General features: G+C 54.0%; 1 protein-coding gene across 1 annotated transcript; it reads left to right on the forward strand.

The window, feature by feature from the left end:
* Positions 1-813: 813 nt before the first annotated feature.
* On the forward strand, positions 814-20,660 carry LOC114888486 (plexin-A4-like; the record flags this gene model as incomplete). The annotated part of the gene is made up of 7 exons (XM_029210647.1): positions 814-820; positions 6,200-6,324; positions 6,855-6,954; positions 8,080-8,270; positions 9,558-9,727; positions 13,692-13,904; positions 20,510-20,660. Coding segments are annotated over 7 exons (957 nt in total), but the record flags the coding sequence as incomplete, so codon positions are not given.
* Between the last annotated feature and the right edge of the window lie 407 nt (positions 20,661-21,067).

Raw genomic sequence — 21,067 nt, forward strand, 5'->3', positions numbered from 1 at the left:
CTGGAGGCTGAGAAGTCCAAGATCAAGGTGTTGGCAGACTCAGTGTCTGGCGAGAGCCCACTTTCTGGTTCATAGATGGCCGTCCTCTTGCTGGGACCATACATGGCAGAAAGAGGGCAAGGGAGCTCTCTGGGGTCCTTTTTATAAGGGTACTAATCCCATTCATGAGGGCTCCACCCTCATGACCTGATCACCTTCCAAAGGTCCCCACCTCCAAATGCCATCACATTGGGGGTTAGGATTCAACATGTGAATTCTGGGGGGGACACAAACATTCAGTGTCTAGCGTGGAGGCTGGCATGTCCAAAATCTACAGGGTAGGCCAGCAGGCTGGAGACCCAGGGAAGAGCCACGTTGCAGTTCAAGTCCAAAGGCAGCTGCTGCAGAATTCCCTCTTGCTCAGGGGAGGTCAGTCTTTTGTTCCACCCAGGCCTTCACCTAATTAGATGAGGTCCACCTACATTATGGAGGGCAATTCGCTTTACTCAAAGCCCATCCATTTAAATATTAATGTCATCCAAAAATACCCTCATGGAAACATCCAGAATAATTTCTGACCACCTATCTGGGCACTGTGGCCCAGACAAGTTCACACATAAAACTAACCATTGTAAGAGCCAAAGTGAAGGACACAGAACTTGCCTTTCTTTCAGTCTGTTGGAATCTAGGGAAGGAAAGATATCCCAGGCAGGAGTTAGGGACTGCGCTGGGGCAGGTGGGCCTTGGGAGTTTTCAAAGCCCAGTGCCAGGGGCTCCCTGCTCTGCTATATGTGAGGCTGTCCTCACCAAGCTGATGCCCCTTTCCACCCACAGGTATCGGGTAAGCTGATGCCCCTTTCCACGCACAGGTATCGGGTATAGGTACCCCCTTACACCACCAAACTCTTCGACCGACATATCATAAGAGCCTGCCCTGGGGCAAGCTCTGTGCCAGGCACAGAGGGACCAACGTGACTAGGAGTTCCTCATTGCTTCGCACAGTAGCAGGAGGCTGGACACTTGTCTTTCTGAGCCAAGGGACTCTTTGTTTCCTCCCTTCACTCCCCAGAGGAAGTAACTGATACCATTCTGTTCTACTGCACAGAAGACTCTGCAGCTCAGAGAGGCACAGAGCCTGGGCCTTGGTCACACAGCAGGGAGGTGGAGAGAACATCCATTCCCTTTCCACGCAGGCTCCTCCACAGGCCGTGACCTCCAGAGATTCCTCTGGTTTAAAGCAAATACCCCATCAATAGCCCCAGAACTATGCCACCCCTTCTGTCTGAAAGGGTATATTTTTTCAAATAAGTAATTCCTGTATGCAATAAAAAGATACACTATCTTCTGAGTGAAATACAAAGAGTTCACAGCAGCTGTGCCCCAGTTTGCATTTTCCACTGCACCTGATGGGAAGGACAGATAAAAATAATGGGATTTTTTTTCTTTTTTCTTTCACCTCCCTCTCTCCCTGGAAGGTGGAAGTGTAACAAATTGGATTGTGAGTGTGTCTGTCCTTTGTGCTTGGAGCCTGGAGCAGGGCACGGGGCTGCGGGCAGGGAGGTCAGAGCCAGCAGTTTTCCCTAGATGCCTTGCATATGAATACCTGGGTCACCTTTCCTACCTAGGTCACCTTTCTTCCTTCCCACCGCCCACCCCCTGCCTCTTGAACTCTTCTTTGACACAGCACGGGCGTGGCACACCACCCTGGAGCGCCACCAGAGCCTCCTCCGCATTATTCCATATTCAAGAACATCCACTAAGCTCTAGCTTACCTCTCTTAAATCGAGTAGCAGAGCACAGTCTGCTTTTCCCTTTAGCTCTCCGGACTTCCCTGAATAGCGACAACTAGCCAGTGCACAGCTCTTCACAGTTTACAACGACCCAAGGCTTTGAAAGCAGACAGCACCATTCAATTTAGGAATTTCTTCTTTTAAGCACCACGTTTCCTACTTCGATTATTTTGTATTTTAGAACTTGCTCTCACCATAAAATTATACTTTAATTTTTATTTTTTTAGAAGTTTATTTATTTATTTTTGGCTGTGTTGGGTCTTCGTTTCTGTGCAAGGGCTTTCTCTAGTTGTGGCAAGCGGGGGCCACTCTTCATCGTGGTGCGCGGGCCTCTCACTATCGCGGCCTCTCTTGTTGCGGAGCACAGGCTCCAGACGCACAGGCTTAGTAATTGTGGCTCACGGGCGTAGTTGCTCCGCGGCATGTGGGATCCTCCCAGACCAGGGCTCGAACCCGTGTCCCCTGCATTAGCAGGCAGATTCTCAACCACTGCGCCACCAGGGAAGCCCTATACCTTTTTAAAATAAACCATATTTAGGTGGTCCCCCCTCCCATTCCTGAGTCAGTTTCCCGACTGTTTGCAGTGACACTGATTCTGTCCCAGCTCTTTTCTGATGCCGCTCCCGCACTTCGGAGCGGCAGGTTGCCGAGGGTGTCTGGGCTGTCTGTCTCCTTGGGGCTCACCTGCCGACAGGTGTGCGGCGGTAGAGTCGTGTCTCTTCCTCCAGCCTTCTGCTCGGGACCCTGGTTTGGGAGGTCAAGAGGACCCTGTGCAGGCTGGTGAGACTCTGTTCAGCGCCCCATGGGGAGGAATGGTGGCCCGGGGTGGGAGGGCAGACAGCTGTCTCTGAAATTGGTTCCTTGTGGATCAGCGGGGTTGACTCGGCCAGTTCTAAGCAGCCTGGTGGGCGCCTCCTTCCCCCCTCATCCCTCCAGGTCAGTCCCTCCTAAAGCTTCCTTTGATGGGTCTGAGGAGAGGTGGACTGGACTGGGGGCGGGGCGGGCAGGCCTTAAGTGTCCTCAGCCTGGGGTGAGATGCTATACTTGTGTGTGTGTGTGTGTGTGTGTGCATACGTGTGTGTTCGCACACGTGTGTGCCTGTGCACCCACCTGCATATGCACACGCCACAAGGGTCAGAGCTGGTGAGGCGCCATGCTCCCCAGGGAGCTCAGAGTATGCATTTGAGGGGAGGCAGCTACCCGCCAGCATCCCAGTGTGGCCATCACGTCCCTTCCTCCATGCTCCCGACACTGGGTGGCTCACGCGCGTCGTTGGCACCGCGCTTCAGAGCTCCGAGTTGTGATGACCTCCAGGTCTGTCTTCCCAGCCTGTTTCTTTAATTTCCCAGTCGTAAAATCGGAAGAATGAGTGATAATCACTTCAGAGAGCTTTCACTTCGGGCAGTGGACGTGCCCAGTTGAGGTTCTGGAGTTCAGCTCTTCCTTTGTCCCAGGTTCTAACAGCGCGGCTCACACTTCACCTCTCACTGTCTGCCCACCGTGGAGCAGCAGCACACAGGTAGAAAAGCCTTTCACCGCTTGGAAAATAAGCCATTACTCGCTCACTTACTCTTTCCCTTCTTTCGTCTATTCACTCTTTCACTGATGTATTATTCATGTAGTAAATACTCATCACGTACTTACTGTGTCCCAGGTGCTGGGCTAGCCCTGCTGGTAGGCATCTGGCAGCATCATTTTTGTACTCCTAAGGACAAGCCATCATTCCTTGACTGCCCTGGGGGGAGCATGGCCACACTCGGTCCTGGTTTTTTCGGCTGGGGACAGAGATGGCAGACCGACCTTCATCTGCTTACATCATTACTGGACATGATTCAGAGTCAGGGCTGCTCAGTAGGGCTGCACAGGCTGCGCACTGCACAACTTCAGGCCAGTTGTGGAACAAGGAAGTCCTGTCTCTCGCTCCCGAATTGGTCACCAGCTGTCACTGCTCAGTCCCCCAGGCTGTGTGGCTTGCTCAGATCCCCCTGAGAGGTGCTACAATGCCATCAGCAAGGGTGCCAGTGCGGCTGATAAACCAGAAAGCCCCCACGGCCTCTGCAGTGAAGGAGACTCCTCTTCCCTTGCGTCCGGCCGGTAGACTTTGTGTCCAGAGCTCGGCCCCAGCTCCTCCTCTGGCCCCCAGGTGGGGAATGCAGAACACTGCCTGCCTCCTGTACCCTCACCCATGCAGCCTCTGACTTACTGGCCCTGGCACTATTCACCAGGGAAGCAGGGAGACCCACGAGGCTTTATCTTTCAGGACCCACTGTGCGACTGGGACAAAACATGCCACTGCCACATCCTTGGCCCCGGCTGGTCTTCACCGGAGTCCCTCTGTACCACATAATTCGCTCTCTCACCAGCTGGGAGACATTCTGCTTATTTTCCCCTAGCCACTCAGAAAACATGCACCCATACCAACCTGCATAAAATTTAAAACAAAAACAAACAACATGACAACAACAAACAGAATGCTGCTGACCACTTGCCCTCGTGAGGCATCTCCCCTTTCCTCTACCACCTTACCTGCCCCGAGGCCCTCACCTCCATGATCATTCCAGCTGTGCCATCAACAGCACTAAATGATGGTCAATCCCCAGAGACCTCTCAAGGCTCTTCCGCTCCGGCGAACACGCGTGGCATCCTCGTGTTTTCATTCCTGGGACAGCCTGACGCTACAAGAAGCTCTAAACAGGCAGCAGACAAGCCCAGGAGCCGGAGACAGGGACTTGGATATTAGGAGCATCTCTGTTCCCCCTAAGGGCAGGCAGCTCCCTTCCTGGGTCTGATTTTCATCTGTAGCACTGGTCATGCCAAGTACACAAGGCAGGAAGGAATCAGTCCTGGACCCCCAGCTCAGCCTTGACAGGAGGGGAACAGAGGGAGGGAGGACAATATGTGTGTCTGCGAGCTGTAGGAAAAATCCAAGGCAGGGGTTAGACAAGGACTGCGGGTAACTCACTCCAGCCCCCAACCACATGCTGCAAAACCCGGTGCTCTTGCCTGTTTCAGAATTTCAGCATCTGTGAGGCACTGAATGGGGTAGTGGCTGCCTGGAAACCAGATTCCTGGCTTCCTGGCAGGAACACATGTTGTATTTGAATTGAAAAGGCCATTTTTCCTTTCTGGTGTGTGCGTGTGAACGTGTGTGCAGGTGTAGATGTGTACGTGCCCGTGCACGAGAGCTGGCCTGTGTCTGGCATGCACCTGGGTCTCCATGTGCAAACAGTTCAGGACTGGAATGTACGTGCCTCCATCTCCATGTGATTTGTACCACGTGTGGCGATGAGGATTTGGTAGATGAGAAACAGTCTCCTGTTTTCCCATGTGGGATCTGTCAACAAGCCCGTGTGTTATAGGTGTCTGGGCCTATGAGGAGAACATGGGATGTAAGCATATACCTATGGCATCAGATAATTAGGTGTTGGATCCATCACCAAGAGGCTGTTATCCCCATCAGCTTTGTGGGGACGAGGCTGTTCTTGGGCATGAGAATAGGTTTTGCTGGTCCCTCTATACACTTTTACTCAGTCTCCCAGCCAAGGGTGGCCCACCTGCCAGCTTTCGGGTACAGGATGCACCCCTAGAACAGGAACAGGGTGCACAGTGACCGAATTTGCAGCCTTGGTCTCATTAGCTCCAAGACCTTACAATCAAGCAAAGAGTACATGACGGTGATGACACCGCCTTGCATTTGCTTAGTACTTTAAGTGCCTTCACCTGCCTTTTTCATTCAGCTAATAAGCAAAGACTTCTTGCAGATGTGGCCACCGTAAGGTCGGATCTTAACAAACGGCACCGCGAAACAGAGGAAAGCTTCAAGTGAGCTTTATTAGGGAGCGCTCCGGGGCGAGGTTCACTGGTCCGAGAGAAAGGGGCCAGAGAAGTCGCACCCGGGCAAGGGTTGGGCAAGATTTTATAGGGGAAGAAGGGAAAGGGGTGTGGTGAATCTGGGAGGGCGCAGGGTATTCCTTATTTGGTGGTCTTTTCGGGTATCCTGGGGGACCGTTCCCGCCCCTCGAACCCCCCCTGGGCCGGGTTCAAAGTCCCCAGGTCAGTTCCTGGAACTGGGTGGTCCGGAATGTCTCCAGGGCAGTTTCTGGAACTGGGTGGTCCAGAGAACTTCGGTCTGATGCAACCTGTGAATCTGATTGTGTTCCCCTGCCTCGGGCCAGTTGGCCTTACAGCCACTGCTGGGAACAGGTGGGCCACGGGGGTGACGTTATTCCTACCTCTGTCACGTAGTTTGTTGGATGAGAACCAGAACTGGAATTCAGGGCCCCCCCCCATGCTGAGAGCTTCTGCACCCCTCCTCTGGGAGTGTCTACTAGCACCTGTCTGTCCGCGGATGCACCCCTGAGAAGGTGCCATGTACGTGCCTGCACAGGGGTCCTCAGGGTCCCATGGGAGGCCCTGAGGACCTCTCTGAGATGCGACTGCTCTCCCTACAGAATGGCGACAAGGAAGCGGGGCGAGGATGATCCTGCAGGATGAAGACATCACCACCAAGATTGAGAATGACTGGAAGAGACTGAACACCCTGGCGCATTACCAGGTGAGGTGACCGTGGAGTGGAGAGGGGCTAGCAAACTGGGCAGCCAGGTCCCTGGGAGTCTCAGTCCTTGAATAGCAGGGCTGCCCTGAGGCTCTTACCAAGCCCTAAATCCACTTCTTCACCAGCACTGCATGTGCCCTTAGTGACCCAGGGAAAATGTGGCCCCCAGCCAGGAAACCCTGACCTCCTTGGAGATAGGTTGCCAGGTGCATGCTTCCCACAGGGCATAGGCACAGACCCTGTGGTACCCGGAGTTTAAGGCTGGGTGCTCCCCCAGGGAAGCATCAAGACAGAGGGTGCTGGTGAGAAGCTCTTGCCAGAGTTGCTCCAAGAGTGAACCCCAACATAGACTACGATTCTGTATTCAGATCTGTCGTGCTGCGTCAAAGGAAAGCTGACAGCCTCCTTGGTCCCCTGGTTCTCGGTGAGGCACTGATTGCCCCTGAGGACCACGTTCATCCTGGCTTGTCCTGACTTCCTGGGGTGGCAGAGTTTCTGTGCCCAGGCCCTCACCTGCCTTTTCCCGGTAGGTGCCGGATGGTTCTGTGGTGGCTTTAGTGTCCAAGCAGGTGACAGCCTACAATGCAGTGAACAACTCCACCGTCTCCAGGACCTCGGCAAGTAAATACGGTGAGTTCACTGAACCATTCTGGGGAGGAGAGGATGCCCTGAGCAGCTGTTGTCATTGCTGGCAGCACTGCTGGAAGGCAGCAGACGCCCGGGATGGGGCACGGGGGTGGGGAGTGGGTGGGGGGAGTCAGGCAGGCTGGCCACCAGAGAGGAACTCTGGCCTGGAAAGGAGGCTTCTGGTTCCGGGCAGGGGCTCTGATGCAGGCGCAGGACCTTCATCCTCAAAAACAAGAAGAAAGTCTAACCTTCCTGAGCATCCTACAGTCTCTAAGATGCTTTCACACTCGTGATAACTCTTTATCAAACGTCAGGTTCATAATAATCAGTGAATTAAATAATTATTATTTCCCCCTCTTATGCAGATTAGCAAATTATAACTCAGATGCACAGAGGCTAGATGACGTGTAAAGGTCACACGCTATGAAGCAGTGGAGGGAAGGTACAGACCCTGGTCTCTGCTCCTCGGGGTTGGGAAAAGGGCACAGGATGTGGGCTGGAAGCCTGGAGTGCCTTCTTACCAGCAAAAACAGGGATTGCAAAAACTACCAAATTCACGGGATGGTTCTGGAAAATATATATAAGACAACATAGAACGGTGCCCGCACACAGTGGGGCTTGCCTCTTCTTTTCCTGCTCAACACTCATCTCACCACACCTCACATTTCAGCAATTAAGTGGGAGGAACTGGTCCAGGCGAGAGGGGCGGATGAAGGTACACAAGTGACAGGGCGATCACTAAGCTGGTCAGCCGTCGTTTGGGGAGACAGGATCCCTGCTCTTTCATTGGTACCCAGCTGGCTGCACAGAGCACACCCTGAGACTTGAGAGCTCTCATGAGGAAAGCGTAAAAAAGGACAAGCTTCTATTTTTACAAATTGAGTAACAAGGGCTGGAGATGCAAGTGCAGGAGGGAGGGGAATCCGAGTGGGTGGAGGAGCCACAGAGAGTTTCCGGAGGTGGTGGGAGAATGCCCCAGATTCAGGAATGGACGGAAGCGAGGCAAGGTGACAGCGCCTGCAAATGCAGGAAGGATCGGAGTTGGCCTTGGGTGGAGCCGAGGTGTGTCGTGAGTGATGGGCCGGAAGGCTGGGTGGCCTTACCCGCGTGGGGTCCTTGCATTGGCAGAAAACATGATCCGGTACACGGGCAGCCCTGACAGCCTCCGCTCACGCACACCCATGATCACCCCTGACCTGGAGAGTGGCGTCAAGATGTGGCACCTGGTGAAGAACCACGAGCACGGGGACCAGAAGGAGGGTGACCGGGGGAGCAAGATGGTGTCTGAAATCTATCTGACACGACTGCTGGCCACTAAGGTATGGGACTTCAGACAGGTTGCGGGGCACCTGTGGGTTATGGGATGGGACTGCCTCACCTCACAGAAATGCCAGAGCTGGCAAATCCCTAGCATCTCTGCTGGTGCCCCCTCTCTCATCCATTCACGCACGCGCTGCTGGTCAGTGCCGGTCTCTTTCCCAGCACAGAGCCTCAGAATCCTTCTCAACCCAGTGCTGCAGCCAACCCCACCCATACATCCGTGCTGGCATGCCGTCAGAAGTTTTGATTCCGTCCCTTCTCTTGCCCTCGCTCAAATAGAGAGACACTAATCACGTGTATTCATAGTCTTCTGCCACGCCTAACGGAAGAATGACTGCTTCTCTGGGGTGTCGTGATGGGAATTGGGGCTCCATCAGTGACTTTCCAGGCACCATTTCTAATCCTGGTTCACGGATCCAGTATGGGTGGGGTTGGCTGCAGCAGTGGGTTGAGAAGGATTCTGAGGCTCTGTGCTGGGAAAGAGACCGGCACTGACCAGCAGCATGCGCGTGAGTGGATGAGAGAGGGGGCACCAGCAGAGATGCTAGGGATTTGCCAGCTGTGGCGTTTCTCTGAGGTGACGCAGTCCCATCCCAGTTAGTCCCTCACTCCCGAGACTGGCCTCGGCTCTGCTCTCTGCAGAGGCAAATGAGTAACTGTGCATTAGCCGGCGTGAATAACGCCTAAACAGAACCAGCAGATTGTGTTTGTCTGCTCTGACCGAGTGAGCTGTTCATTAGCATTTGTGAAAAGTGCTAAAATAACACCATCAAAGGGTGTTAAACCAAACCGAGTTGTTGGCAGAGGAAGGCTTCCTTAGGTCCAGTTATCGGTGTTATATCTATTTTCTACGTGCCGGGGAAATGTAAAGCTGCTCGAGACAGATGCAGGCAGGCAGGGGGAGGGTGCAGATTTCACATATGCACTTGCAGGATTTCACCCAAGCAGGCGTGGCTGTGCGCTGTCCTCCCTTCCGCCCGCCATCTGGGAGGCCAGTCGATCTCAAAACCCAGCCTCAGGGCTTCCCTGGTGGTGCAGTGGTTGAGAGTCCGCCTGCTGATGCAGGGGACATGGGTTCATGCCCCGGTCCGGGGGGATCCCACATGCCGCGGAGCGGCTGGGCCCGTGAGCCATGGCCGCTGAGCCTGCGCGTCTGGCACCTGTGCTCCGCAACGGGAGAGGCCACAACAGTGAGAGGCCTGCGTACCGCAAAAAAAAAACAAAAACAAAGCCTCAGAGCTCACGGGGCAGGCGAGCTGTGTCTGAACCTGCGCCCTTCTCCGCAGGGCACACTGCAGAAGTTTGTGGACGACCTCTTCGAGACCATCTTCAGCACGGCGCACCGCGGCTCCGCCCTGCCCCTGGCGATCAAGTACATGTTTGACTTTCTGGATGAGCAGGCAGACAAACACGGCATCCACGACCCGCACGTCCGCCACACCTGGAAGAGCAACTGGTGAGTGAGGGGCGAGCAGAGGATGAATCAGGAGAGGCCAGCCCGGAGTCCATGAGCTCAGGCGGGCCTCAGGCCTTGCAGAGGGGGAGAGGGGCTGGGGTCCACCTCCCCAGCAGGGACTCTAAGCAGGCGCTCTCCTGGGGCCTTCACCTCCTCCCCGATTATTTTGTGTACCCACTTCCCTTCCCTCTAGTCAAATCATCCTTCTTTCCTATCAATCAGTCAGTAACCATTTAACCAACTAAATGAGCAAAAATGGACATGCCAGATGTGGCAGCCAGGTGGCTCTCACATCCAGGTCCCTCCCCTGTGCCTGACACTATGTTAGACCCTGAGGCTTCTGCCCTCCGTGGGCTGACAGTCACGGGTAAGAGACAGGAGGGCAGCTGTTCGGACAGAGAGGCACATGCGACAGGAGGGGATGCATGTGTGCAGCTAGCTGGATTGTAGAGGGGCAGCATCTCACAGCAACTCTTAAGTGGAGCCTGAAGCACGTCTAGGAGTGACCTAGGTGAACGAGGAGAGTTTCCATTCTATTCAAGAAGTGGTCTTCCCTTTCCACAAACCCCCTTCCCAAACTCCCTTTGGGGAAGGGACCGTCCCATAACTACTGTGTCTTTGAGACAAGGGGATCCTCTAAGTCCTAAATGACCCTCTAGGTGTCTCACCGTGGTCCCCTCTCTCCTTTAGCATATATATCATCCTTTCCCTTCATTTGTGTGTCAGTTGTGTTTTTGTCTGAGACTGCAAGGTCAGACATCAGTATTCAGCTCTTGTGATGGAACCTTGCAGAAAGCTGGGACTCAATAAATATTGATGAAGATGCAGGGCCAAGACGGTCTCTTCTTGAGAGTTCTACCTGGGATAAAGCTGCCTTATATTTGGCCCCTTCAGTTCCAGAATCCCTTCCCAGTAGTTTTACACGGTCCCTGTCCTGGGGTGCTCTTCCCTAGAACATTCTTGCAAAGCAGCACGAGCCTGCTGCCCAGCACCCACCAACTGCTAACTGCTAGGAGTGACGTGGTACTAGGGCTCAGCCAGGTGCCTTGACAACCAGCCCCAAGCCCCAAACCAAAACCTAGATTTAGGCAGGAGTCAGCCTGTGGCACTGAAACGTTATTTAATGTAGGATGCTCTGGCTCCTCCTCTCTTTCACCTGAAGCATAGCGCATCGCTACTAAAATTGGGAAATCAGGCAGGTACAGCGCTTTGGGCCATAGAGCTGAAGAGTAGGGTTTGCTCCCACAGTAGTTCTGGGTGAGAGAGGATCTTGCACCGTGGAGCTCTTGCAAATCTCTCTGAAATAAGACTCTTAGACTCTGGATTCCCCATCCAGCCCAGTACACTGGGTGAAGGCTGTTCTCGCCTCTGAAAGGCCTGCAGGTCTTGTCCCTCCCAGTGCCTGCCTCTAGGTAAGATTGCATTGCATTCTGCCCATCTTTTTAGCATGACTCTGCAGAGCTGTTCCAAGGGCATGCCCCTGATCTACCCAGTCTGCTTCTCTCCGCCACCAGGTCTTCCTACTTACCACCCCAGTTAACTGTCTGCAGCCTTCAGAATTCAAGGAATGCCCTGCCCAGACCTTATCCAGGTGCTGGGAGAGCTGGTATTTCCAAAACATCCCCCCTTGTTCTTGTAGCCCTTTACAAGTACATCCCCCTGAAATGGTATCGAAACCATTTGTTTTCAGCTCATACCTCCCGCTGGGGTAAGGTAAGGGCACCTCCAACGATGAGATGCCATAAAGTTCTTGGAGGGAGGGCAGAACCTTCCTTCCTGCCCGCTCTTCCAAGTGCCAGGTGTTACCGCAACAAGCTCCAGTGTCAGGGAAGGAAAGCCCAGGCAGTAGACAGCGGTACCAGCCCTCACCAGAGGACACACTCCCCTGACCCTGATCGTGGCCGCCTGGGCAAGACGAAGTTAGTCCAGGAATTATGAAGTCTGCATATTGACTTAAGAGTTAGTTGTCCCTGATTGAAAAGAGATTGTTTCTTTATTCCTAGCCAAAGTTGTTAGCTCACCCTCTCCCCTACTACCTTCCTCCACATTCCCCTGCCTTTTCTCTTTTAAATAAACCTCCTACTCATTTAGCCTGAGTGGCTGCAATCAACCAGAGATTAGTGCCACCGCTAATGTTAATAATATGCAAAAACTTCATTAGGCAGGAGCTGCTGTGGTTTCCCTGTTCGATTTGCCTGTCAGCACAGCTGGCTGAAGGAAGGGGAATGTTGGGGGGAAACAACCATGCAGCAAATATGGGCTCCCAGAGTCCCTTTCCAGGTGGGACTTCCGGAAACGGGAAGATGTAGACCGGAGATTTCATCAGCTGGGCAGCCGGGAGTCCTTCATCCGGGGCTCTGAGCCCAGCTCTCATGGTCTCCCCTGGGCAGTTGCAGTGACCCTGACTTTCCCCTGAGTGTCAGAACTTTCTGTACCGTCCCTTTATTTCCTCTTCTGGATTTCCCAGGATGAAACAAGTACATCTTACCATTGTTAGACCTCGGTGCTGCCTGCACGGCACACTTTGTGGGAATGTAATAAATACTTGTTGACTGACTGGCAGTCTTGAATATGAGGCCCTACTGTATTTTAGCCTTTGTTGTATGTACGTGCTGGCTGCTGAGAGATACAACAAATATAGAAATCTTGTTCTTGCTGGATTGAAATCATGTAATTCAAAAGAGTTTAAGTTGTAAGAGGCAAGCCAAACACACGCAAACATTGTAACTATTATTACCAACCTTGAGGACAGCAACCAAGCCACAGTAAAGCATCAGGGCACATAGCAGGAGGTGACGGTGCGCAGGCAGAGGGAGGGAGATGCACGGTCCCTTGCTGGGTGCCACCCCGTTTCCTGACCTGCGTCTCCACAGGCTGGATGGAAGCCACGGGATCTGAGAGCCAGCAGAGTATAGTCAAAAGGGGCAGGCGGGCAGGCTTTGCCCGCTGCCTCGGGACCCTTTCTAGCAACAGACAGGTGGCTCCGTTAGCAGACGGCGCTGCAGGTTTCATCTCCGCTTTGTCTTTGGCTCACTCCCCTTCGGCAGTACCTTCCTCTCCTCTTCCTTCAGCTTTTCATCTGCATCTCTAATACTGAGACCATTAAGTGTCCTCCTCTCTGGGAAGACTTTCCAGATAACGCCCCTCTGGGTAGACTTGCTCACACCTCCCTGGCTCCCACACTGGACCCCACCCATCCTTCAGGTCCAACACCCAAAGTTCGTGATTGCACATCTGACATCACCACGAGCCCAGTGGTATGCAGACTTCTGCAGGACAGGGGATGGGTCTTATTCACACTGGACCCCCAGTTGCTAGCATAGCTCCTGGTATACAGCAGGTGCTAACTGGAAGAAAGTGAGGGGAAGGAGGGAACACAACGGGGCAGGTGAGAGGCCGGGAGTGGGGTCTGTTCAGCCTGCCCGCTTAGGGATGGGAATCAGTTAGCTCCACTTGAACTGTTCAGTGCCAGGGCTCTCACCATGTAGGAATAAGCCCATACGACCAGGCAGGAAGGGCGTGGCTTCTTCCAGTCATACAGTAGAGGGCAGAGAATAAGACACAAAGCCCAGGTTCCAGGCTATTTAAGGTTTGCCAACCAGACATGCCTTGTATCTGTGGCATAGGGGGCAGACAGTGGAATAGAGAGTCAGAAATTCCATTTTCTAGTACCTGTCATGGCTGCCTCGGACCCCAAAGCCTTGTGTTCTCAGGGCAGATGGTGAGTCCTGTGGTCCAGGCTGGGTGTCGAGCCCTCCAGTGCCCATCAACGCCGTGTCTCTGAACAGATTGTTCAACCTTGCTGATCTCCACGTCCCCGGAAAGTGAACTGATGACATAGAGAAGGCCCCTCAGAACCCTTGCTTCCCAGCCTTTTCTCTTTCTCCAGGGAACTCTCTAGGTCAATGTACAGTGCCCCCTGCCCCCCAGCTCCCTTGACCATCTGCCTCTTCCCCCCACACAGCCTGCCCCTGAGGTTTTGGGTCAACATGATCAAGAACCCCCAGTTTGTGTTTGACATCCACAAGAGCAGCATCACTGACGCCTGCCTGTCGGTGGTGGCCCAGACCTTCATGGACTCCTGTTCCACGTCGGAGCACCGGCTGGGCAAGGACTCCCCCTCCAACAAGCTGCTCTACGCCAAGGACATCCCTAGCTACAAGAACTGGGTGGAGAGGTGAGTGCTGGGCCGGGGAGCCCAGGTAGGCCCTGGGCCGCAGCAGGCAACTTCCTTGGTGGATGTGGGACCCCTTCCTTCCCCTCCACAATGGGCAGGGCTTGCAGACTGGTCCCGCACGAAGCCCCAGCCTGCAGTGGTGACACCCACAGTCCACGGACCCAGTACTGTCAGCTGAAACAAGAATGGGACATGGCTAGAAGTTGCCACTGCGCTCTGCTCCCCTGCATGGAGGGCCCAGCTCTTTCTAGGCCCAGAAAGGAAATAGAGTTCCCTGCTCTGATGCCCACTAAAAAACGAAAAAAAAAAAAAGAAAGACTCCAAGGGACCGAACAGCATCCTGCCACAGGCGGGCTGGAGGCCTGTCCCCATCTGCCCCTGTCCATCTGGCAGTTCTTCCAGTGTCCTGTGGGGACGTCCTTGTCACACCGAACAGCTTCGCACAGTCCCAGTCCCCTGACTCTCAGCACGATGAACTCTTGATGCCCGGGCCCTTACGGTGCCTTCCCAGCCATAGTGGCCCTAACCTAATCCAGTCTCAGCCATGCACCTGTGATGGGAGGGCCACCTGTGCGCTGTGCAGCTGGGTTCCTCTGGGTACAAAGCTAACTCACGGTAAAGAACATTCATGGCTTGTCTGGGCTGTATCAGCTCCATATGCCAGGCGCCTGAGCTAAACAACCAGCTGAAAGTCTATTTATTTATTCATCACAGTAGCTCCGGAATATAAGAGGACAGGCTTTATAAGCTCATTTTGTGCCCATGAAGGTGAAGAACTATACATACAGAGTGGTTGAGTAATCCGTCCAAGATGACTTAAGTGGCCAAGAGAAAAGCAGATCCCCAAATTCAGCTGACTCCCAAAGCTCTTTTCTACAGTTTATGATACTTTTAGACAGGGCTTTTGCCAACCCATATGGTGTCTGTGTGAATTAAGGCAGGTGCCCCTTCCTACCAGACGATGTGGCCCCATGCCAGGATGCCTGGTTTGTTGAGTGACAGGCTAGCCGTCAGTCCTAGCTCACCCTCTCAACCAAGCACCTTTGTGCAGTGAACAACCTGCACACCTCTACATGGCGGTCTTGATTTTAGAGTCCCTCTCTCTTCTAAGTAGCTGAAAGATAGGAAACCTGGATGGAAACTCAGATTTGGTGCTTTTTTGAAGAGACAGAGACCAGAAATTGTTCTTGACTGAGACAAAATGAACAATATTGTTTCACCCATGGAAGAGAGACAGTCTCCATCTTTATAGTTGAAAATTGCCTTCCCTTTTTACAGAGGGAATAACCGAGAGTGGGGTGGGATCCTGGCCACCCCAGTAGCATGGTTCTGCTGGAAGAATTGCATTCTGTTTTCCCCCTCCCTCTGTTCTTTGATATCTCCCTCACCCCTTCCTGCTGGTACATGTGGTGGGCTTCCAGCCTCGGCTGTCAGAGAGACAGCTCACTTTTTTGTCCTCGTACCTGATTATGTCTGAGTTACCAAAGAGGCTCTTACCTCCCCCTGCGTCGACAGTGGCTCATTCTTCTGACAACAGAGCCGCCAGGAGGAGCAGGCTCTCCTGTGTGGTCAGCTGGCTCTTCAGCAAAGAGAGAGAAGAAAGAGGCAGCAGCTGGGCTCTGGTCATCCCTGTCCCGGTGCAGTGTCACTGCAATGGGACCTTGGGCAGGGAGGGAGAAAGCCGGGATGTGAAGGGCTGGGAGCATTTATGAAACAACTGTGTAGAGGATACTTCCCCAGAATGGCCCGGTTAGTCAGAGGTGAGAATAACGCACATGCCGGGCTAATGGTCTCCCTTTCACTTGGTGCTAAATGAGATTTGTGCCACACAGCTGCTATAGCTCACAAGTAACCCCAGTCCATTTGGTTATTTTTAGGAGTGCCTTGATGGTCTCCACTTCTTATCCCGCCCGTTTCTTAACAACCAAAGGCACTCTCAGGAAAGTCATCTCTCACTTGCTTGGGGTCCCAAATCATTTCTCCTCCCCTTCTGGGATGAGGGTACAAAGACAGAGGGGTTGGGAAATAGCACAGCTAGGTCTGGAGATCAAGCCTAGAGTGCTTCCTCCCTCGGTGGTGAGGGGATCAGTTCCAGTCTCCCTTCCCGAGGAGGCTGGCCTCTGAGCTTGTCTGCTGCTGGGAAATGAAGGCCAGCAGCACAGAGCTTGCTCAGGACCCACAGCCAGCCTGCTCGCCCACCTTGGCCTGCCGAGGGCACGGGCAGCCTCCAGTTCAGAAGAACGATGGTAGAAGGCCCTTTTCTTGTGGCCAGGGCTTGCCCACTTCTGATTTCGATGTTCGGTTGCTGTGAGCCTGCAGACAGCGCACACAGGGCCCAGGCTCACTGCCTCGGTGCCGTAGAGCGTGCCCTGCGCACATCTGGGGGAGGGCCTGCTGTCCTCACGGCTGAGAAACAGGGTTTATCCTGGTGGCCCTCTCTATAGGGGGGTGGGAAGCATACGGCTTCAGGAGTCCTCACTAACTCTGTTGGTTGAGCAGCCCAAGTCACTCTAGCATACCTAAGCAGGCTTTACCTCCTCGAAGTTCTTCATCTACCCATCCCCCCACCATCCCCTCCCATTCTCCCACTCATCCTCCCACCCCACATCCCTCCCATCCTTCTGCTTGTCCTCTCATCCATCCTCCATCCCATTCCCGCCTCCACATACCTTGCAATGCTTGTGGTTGGTGGCCTCACTGCAGACTCCCAGTCTTTGCTGCCTCCGTTCCAAGTATTAGGGGTTTTGCTTACGGCCACATCTAGTGAAAGGGAGAAGAATCTCTTGGTTCCGTGGTAGCAACCAACTGCTACCCTCATCTTAGCCAGCAGAACTCAACAGTGTTGTCACCAGACTGGTGTGTCATGAGCAGCAGAAATCTCTGTTTCTCTGTCAACAGCAGCACGCGTTTCACGTTAGAGTGGTTGCCTCTCACTTTAAGTTGGAGTTAACCCCGCGGCAACCGCAGCCTCCCCTACCTGCAGCCACAGGTTTTCCACGTAGCAGTGAATAGAACGGAGCCACAGATGGGCCCCTGGGAATCGGACCGGGGCATGCCACTCGCTGGGATGCCATCTCTCACCTGTGTCACACACGAAACAGGCTAAGAATCTTGAATATTTAAAAACGCCTCCTAAAGAAGCCATCCATTCCAAATATAAAACTTGTGACAGTTCACCCTGGGAGCAATACTGGAGGTGAAGTATGGACATCTTATTAACTTACTCATTCATCCATGGGTCATTTACGGTGTCCATCGTGGGCGCACTGGACGCTCGGGATGGATTAGACTTGATCCTTCCCTTGTGGCCCTCATCATGGTCAAGGAGGACACACAGACAGGCCCTCAGCAAGCCCCATCAGCTGTGGGGACTCAGGGAGCAACGTCCTGATTCTGCTGGGCCTGGGGAGGTCAGTGAATGAACACAGAGGAAAAGACTTTTATGCAGGAGCTTGAAAAGTAAGTATCTATACATCAGAGCCTTGGGCTCTAAATGTCCTTCACGTCTGCACCTTCATCCTTGAGGTGTTTGAAGGGATGAGGATACTTTGTTCTTGTCTAAGAGTCCAGGGCATTGGAGACCACCTTCTCAATCACTGGGGCCATCCTAAAGGCAGAGATGGGGTGCCCACCATCACACACTGGGTGCATCTCACAGAAGCACATGAATGTAAAACACTGCAGACTGGGCAACAGCAGAGAATCCAGCTCTCTGGGGCCCTGCAGCTCCTGAGGACCAGCATCAGGACCACAGTGGGGCTGGCATCCCACCTGGTTCCCTTCTGGAGAAGGGCTCGCCTGCAGGAGGACATCCCATGGGAGCAAGTTCAAGCACAGGAGCCCAGGCTGACCTTTCCTTTCCTCACGGCACAGCTAGCTGATAAGAGCACTCGTGTGAAGTTCATTAATGGGACATAATTGCATTCTTCACAATCAATAAGGCTGCTCAGTGGCAGAGCCCAGCGCAAAGCCCCAGCACAGCAGGCGCTCGAGAGGAAGCAGTTGTGTACACAGTGCAGCGATGCCGGAGCAGCAGGGCCACTGCCAGGCTCGAGGGGTGCTGGCCAGGGAGTGGGGCTGGGCAGAGCCCTGGAGAGGAGCAGGGAGAGGTCGAGGCAAGGGCAGCAGAGACCTGCAGGGGGGGTGGGCCCACTTAGCTCCAGGCAGGGCTTGGGGTGAGGATGGGCCGAATGTCAGCAGACCTCAAGCCCCACACTCCTCTAGGACATCAGACCGCCCAGAGCCACTCAGCTCAGCCATTTAGAACTTGCTGAAGGTGAGGACATGCGGTCGATCCACTCGTAGGCTTGTGTGTGGCACCGACGTGCGCTGGCCCCATCCAGCGCCCTCTGCACACAGGCAGCAGAGGAGGGGCGGGTTGCCCCGTGCAGACCTGACCTCACTATGAGGGGGAATCACGCAGAGCACGTCCAGGCCGTCTGCCCCCATGACTGCAGGTGAGGAGTTAGACCCCTGCCCTCCCACACTCCCCTCTCAACCCCACCTCACACCCTCTCCCTCTCTTTCTCACACAGACTCATTTTCTGTATATCCTCTTTGGAGCAAAGGACTGGGCTTTTAGTGCGGTAAAAGCAGGCCATTGCGAAGGGACAGAGTGCCGGGCGACTGCTGTTTCCCATGAAGACAGTGGTCCCTAACCTGGGCTCTGAGGCCCCTCACAACCATTAAGGTCGCAGTAGTAGGCCTCATGCTATTTGCAGAAAGCCTGACAGAGCCGTCCACCTACCTGTAAGGTTTCAGGAGCAAGTAATGGGAAGGGCAGGAGTCTTTGCTCCTGATGACGATCACGTCCCATCGGGATCCTGGGGTTTTCCTCGCGGTCAGTAGGTCTGGCTGTCCGTGGTGACACAGTGAAACTGTCTGGAGGAAACTCTGGGCCCAGCCATGTTGCCAGAGCTGCGTCTGGCTGCTGGCCATGACACAGAAGCGAGAGGCTCGTTTGTTCCTGTTTCCTCCCCCCATACGACCTGTGGATGTGACCCTTTGCCGGACAAATGTATTTGCTCACTAGGCATGGAGTCGCGAGGGGACGATGGCACAAATCTCCTTAGGAGTGGCGAGGTTGGGGCCACCACTGACGCCCTGGTTCTCTGCTATCAAAGGGAACATTGCATTTATTCCCTTCCAGAAATAGAGGCAATGCATCGAGTCTCTCCTTGGAACTTGAACACCTGGGATGTCATTACCTGGAACCCTGGGGACCCTAAAGATGTTTTGGGGTGGGAGTCAGGCCTGGAAGAGAGTGGGCTCTTCTGGGATGGAAAAGAGGAACCAAAATGAAACAGGACAAGGAGCTGAGGGGCCCAAGGGCTCTGGAGACGAGGGAGGGCGAGGGAAGAGAGGACCCCACACTGAAATAACATTGTGAAGAAAGGAAGTCCAAATGAGCCGGAGGCAGGACAGCCTCCATGCAGGGCTGTGGCTCCAGTAGGGCGGCCAGCCCACCCCTTGCCAATCCTTGCCGGCCTGGGGATGCCCTGGCGCAAACTGACCTGTCGTTCACGCAGGCCCTTGAGCATGATGCTGGAGTAGCACACGAGTGCCACCTCTGATAGTCTGCCACCCAACTCCTGGGCACCTAGGGGCAGAGGTGAAGGTGGGCACAGGACTGAGAGATTCATGGTCAGCATGGTAAGGGATGCAGAGGGAGAGATGCAGGGCTGAGGTCCAGGGTGAGAATGAACCAGAGCCTCTGAGAATACTCCCTCCACTCACCTGATCAAGCCTTGAGTTCTGGGAACCCAAGGCCTGTCATTGTCACCTGCACCTTCCCAGGTGAGAGTGAGTGACTCTCTGAAAACTTTGTTCCCCAGCTGCCTCACTTGCCTCACCCTAGTCCCCACCCTGGTGACTGTCCCCGCCACCCTCCTCTGTTCTAAGCTCCCAGGCTCACTCTCCCCACCAATGAAGCGGCGGGCATTCACCGTGGGCTGAGCTGGGACACCACAAGGACTCCTGGGTGTGCTGCCCCACGGCCCTGATGCTCCCCCGCCTTTGCAGGTGCCTGGTCTCTTTCCCGTAGCCCACAGCCGAAAGCACCTGTCTTGGGGGGCACCAGGGCCCTTCAGTTCCTCATTAGGAAACGACACAACTCCCCTCTAGTGGGAGAGCTGGGGGTTGCTGCATAAAATGTCAAACTTCAGAAATTAAAAATGTAAATGTTGGCATCTAATTAACCAGTTGACAGGAGTGCACAGCTGCAGGTGACAATGACTGATTGCCTTCTGCCAGCCTCTCCCCGCAAGCGGCCCCCAGCCCCACCCTTCTCCTGGCTAACCTCAGAGAGGGGGGGCATCAGGGCAGGGCAACTGCCTAGAAGAGCCTTCAGGCCCCATGGAGGGGATGTCTTGCGTCTGTGGGAGGGGGAGTTAGAAGGACACACAAGGCAGACTGGACCACTCTTCCAGGAGCCGGGAGCAAAGCCAGTGCAGGCGATAGTCGCTCCTTCCTCCTGTCCCCACCCTGTCCACCCTCTGATAGTGTCTGGGTCACCCTCCGAACCCGCTGGCCCCAGACCCGGCGCTGGGAGTTTCCATCTCTCCTCTGCCCCGCACACACGGTTCCTCACTCTCGTGCCTCGGCAGGTATTACTCGGACATCGGGAAGATGCCGGCCATCAGTGACCAGGACATGAATGCGTACCTGGCTGAGCAGTCCCGGATGCACATGAACGAGTTCAACACCATGAGCGCGCTCTCCGAGATCTTCTCCTACGTGGGCAAGTACAGCGAGGAGGTGAGCCCTGCCCTGCTCGGGGCCCGCTGGGAAGGACTGGGGCAGAGACCCAGAAATCCCTGCCCGGAGCAGCCTGTCAGACACACCCCCTCCCCCACGTCTGCTGGGGAAACTCTACCACCCAGGACTTGAGGGCTGTGCTCTAAAGACAGGGATGCTAGAAACATACCAGTCTTATCAGTTCTACATTAATCCCTGTTCTTTTCAGATATATAGATCAAGTATCTCTTTTGTTTTTTTCTCTTTATTTTTTCTTTCCTGCTGTTCCCTCTCCTTGATTTTTTCCCTTTCTCTCTCTGATCTAATTATCTTTAAGCAAATAGTTCCCCACTTCCATGGGCAGGTCATAAGGAAAAGAAAAGAATAGAATAGAATAGAATAGAATAGAATAGAATAGAATAGAATAG

The sequence above is a fragment of the Monodon monoceros genome, unplaced genomic scaffold, assembly GCF_005190385.1.
Source record: "Monodon monoceros isolate NGI ecotype Baffin Bay Population unplaced genomic scaffold, NGI_Narwhal_1 Contig4824_ctg1, whole genome shotgun sequence".
NCBI lineage: Eukaryota > Metazoa > Chordata > Mammalia > Artiodactyla > Monodontidae > Monodon > Monodon monoceros.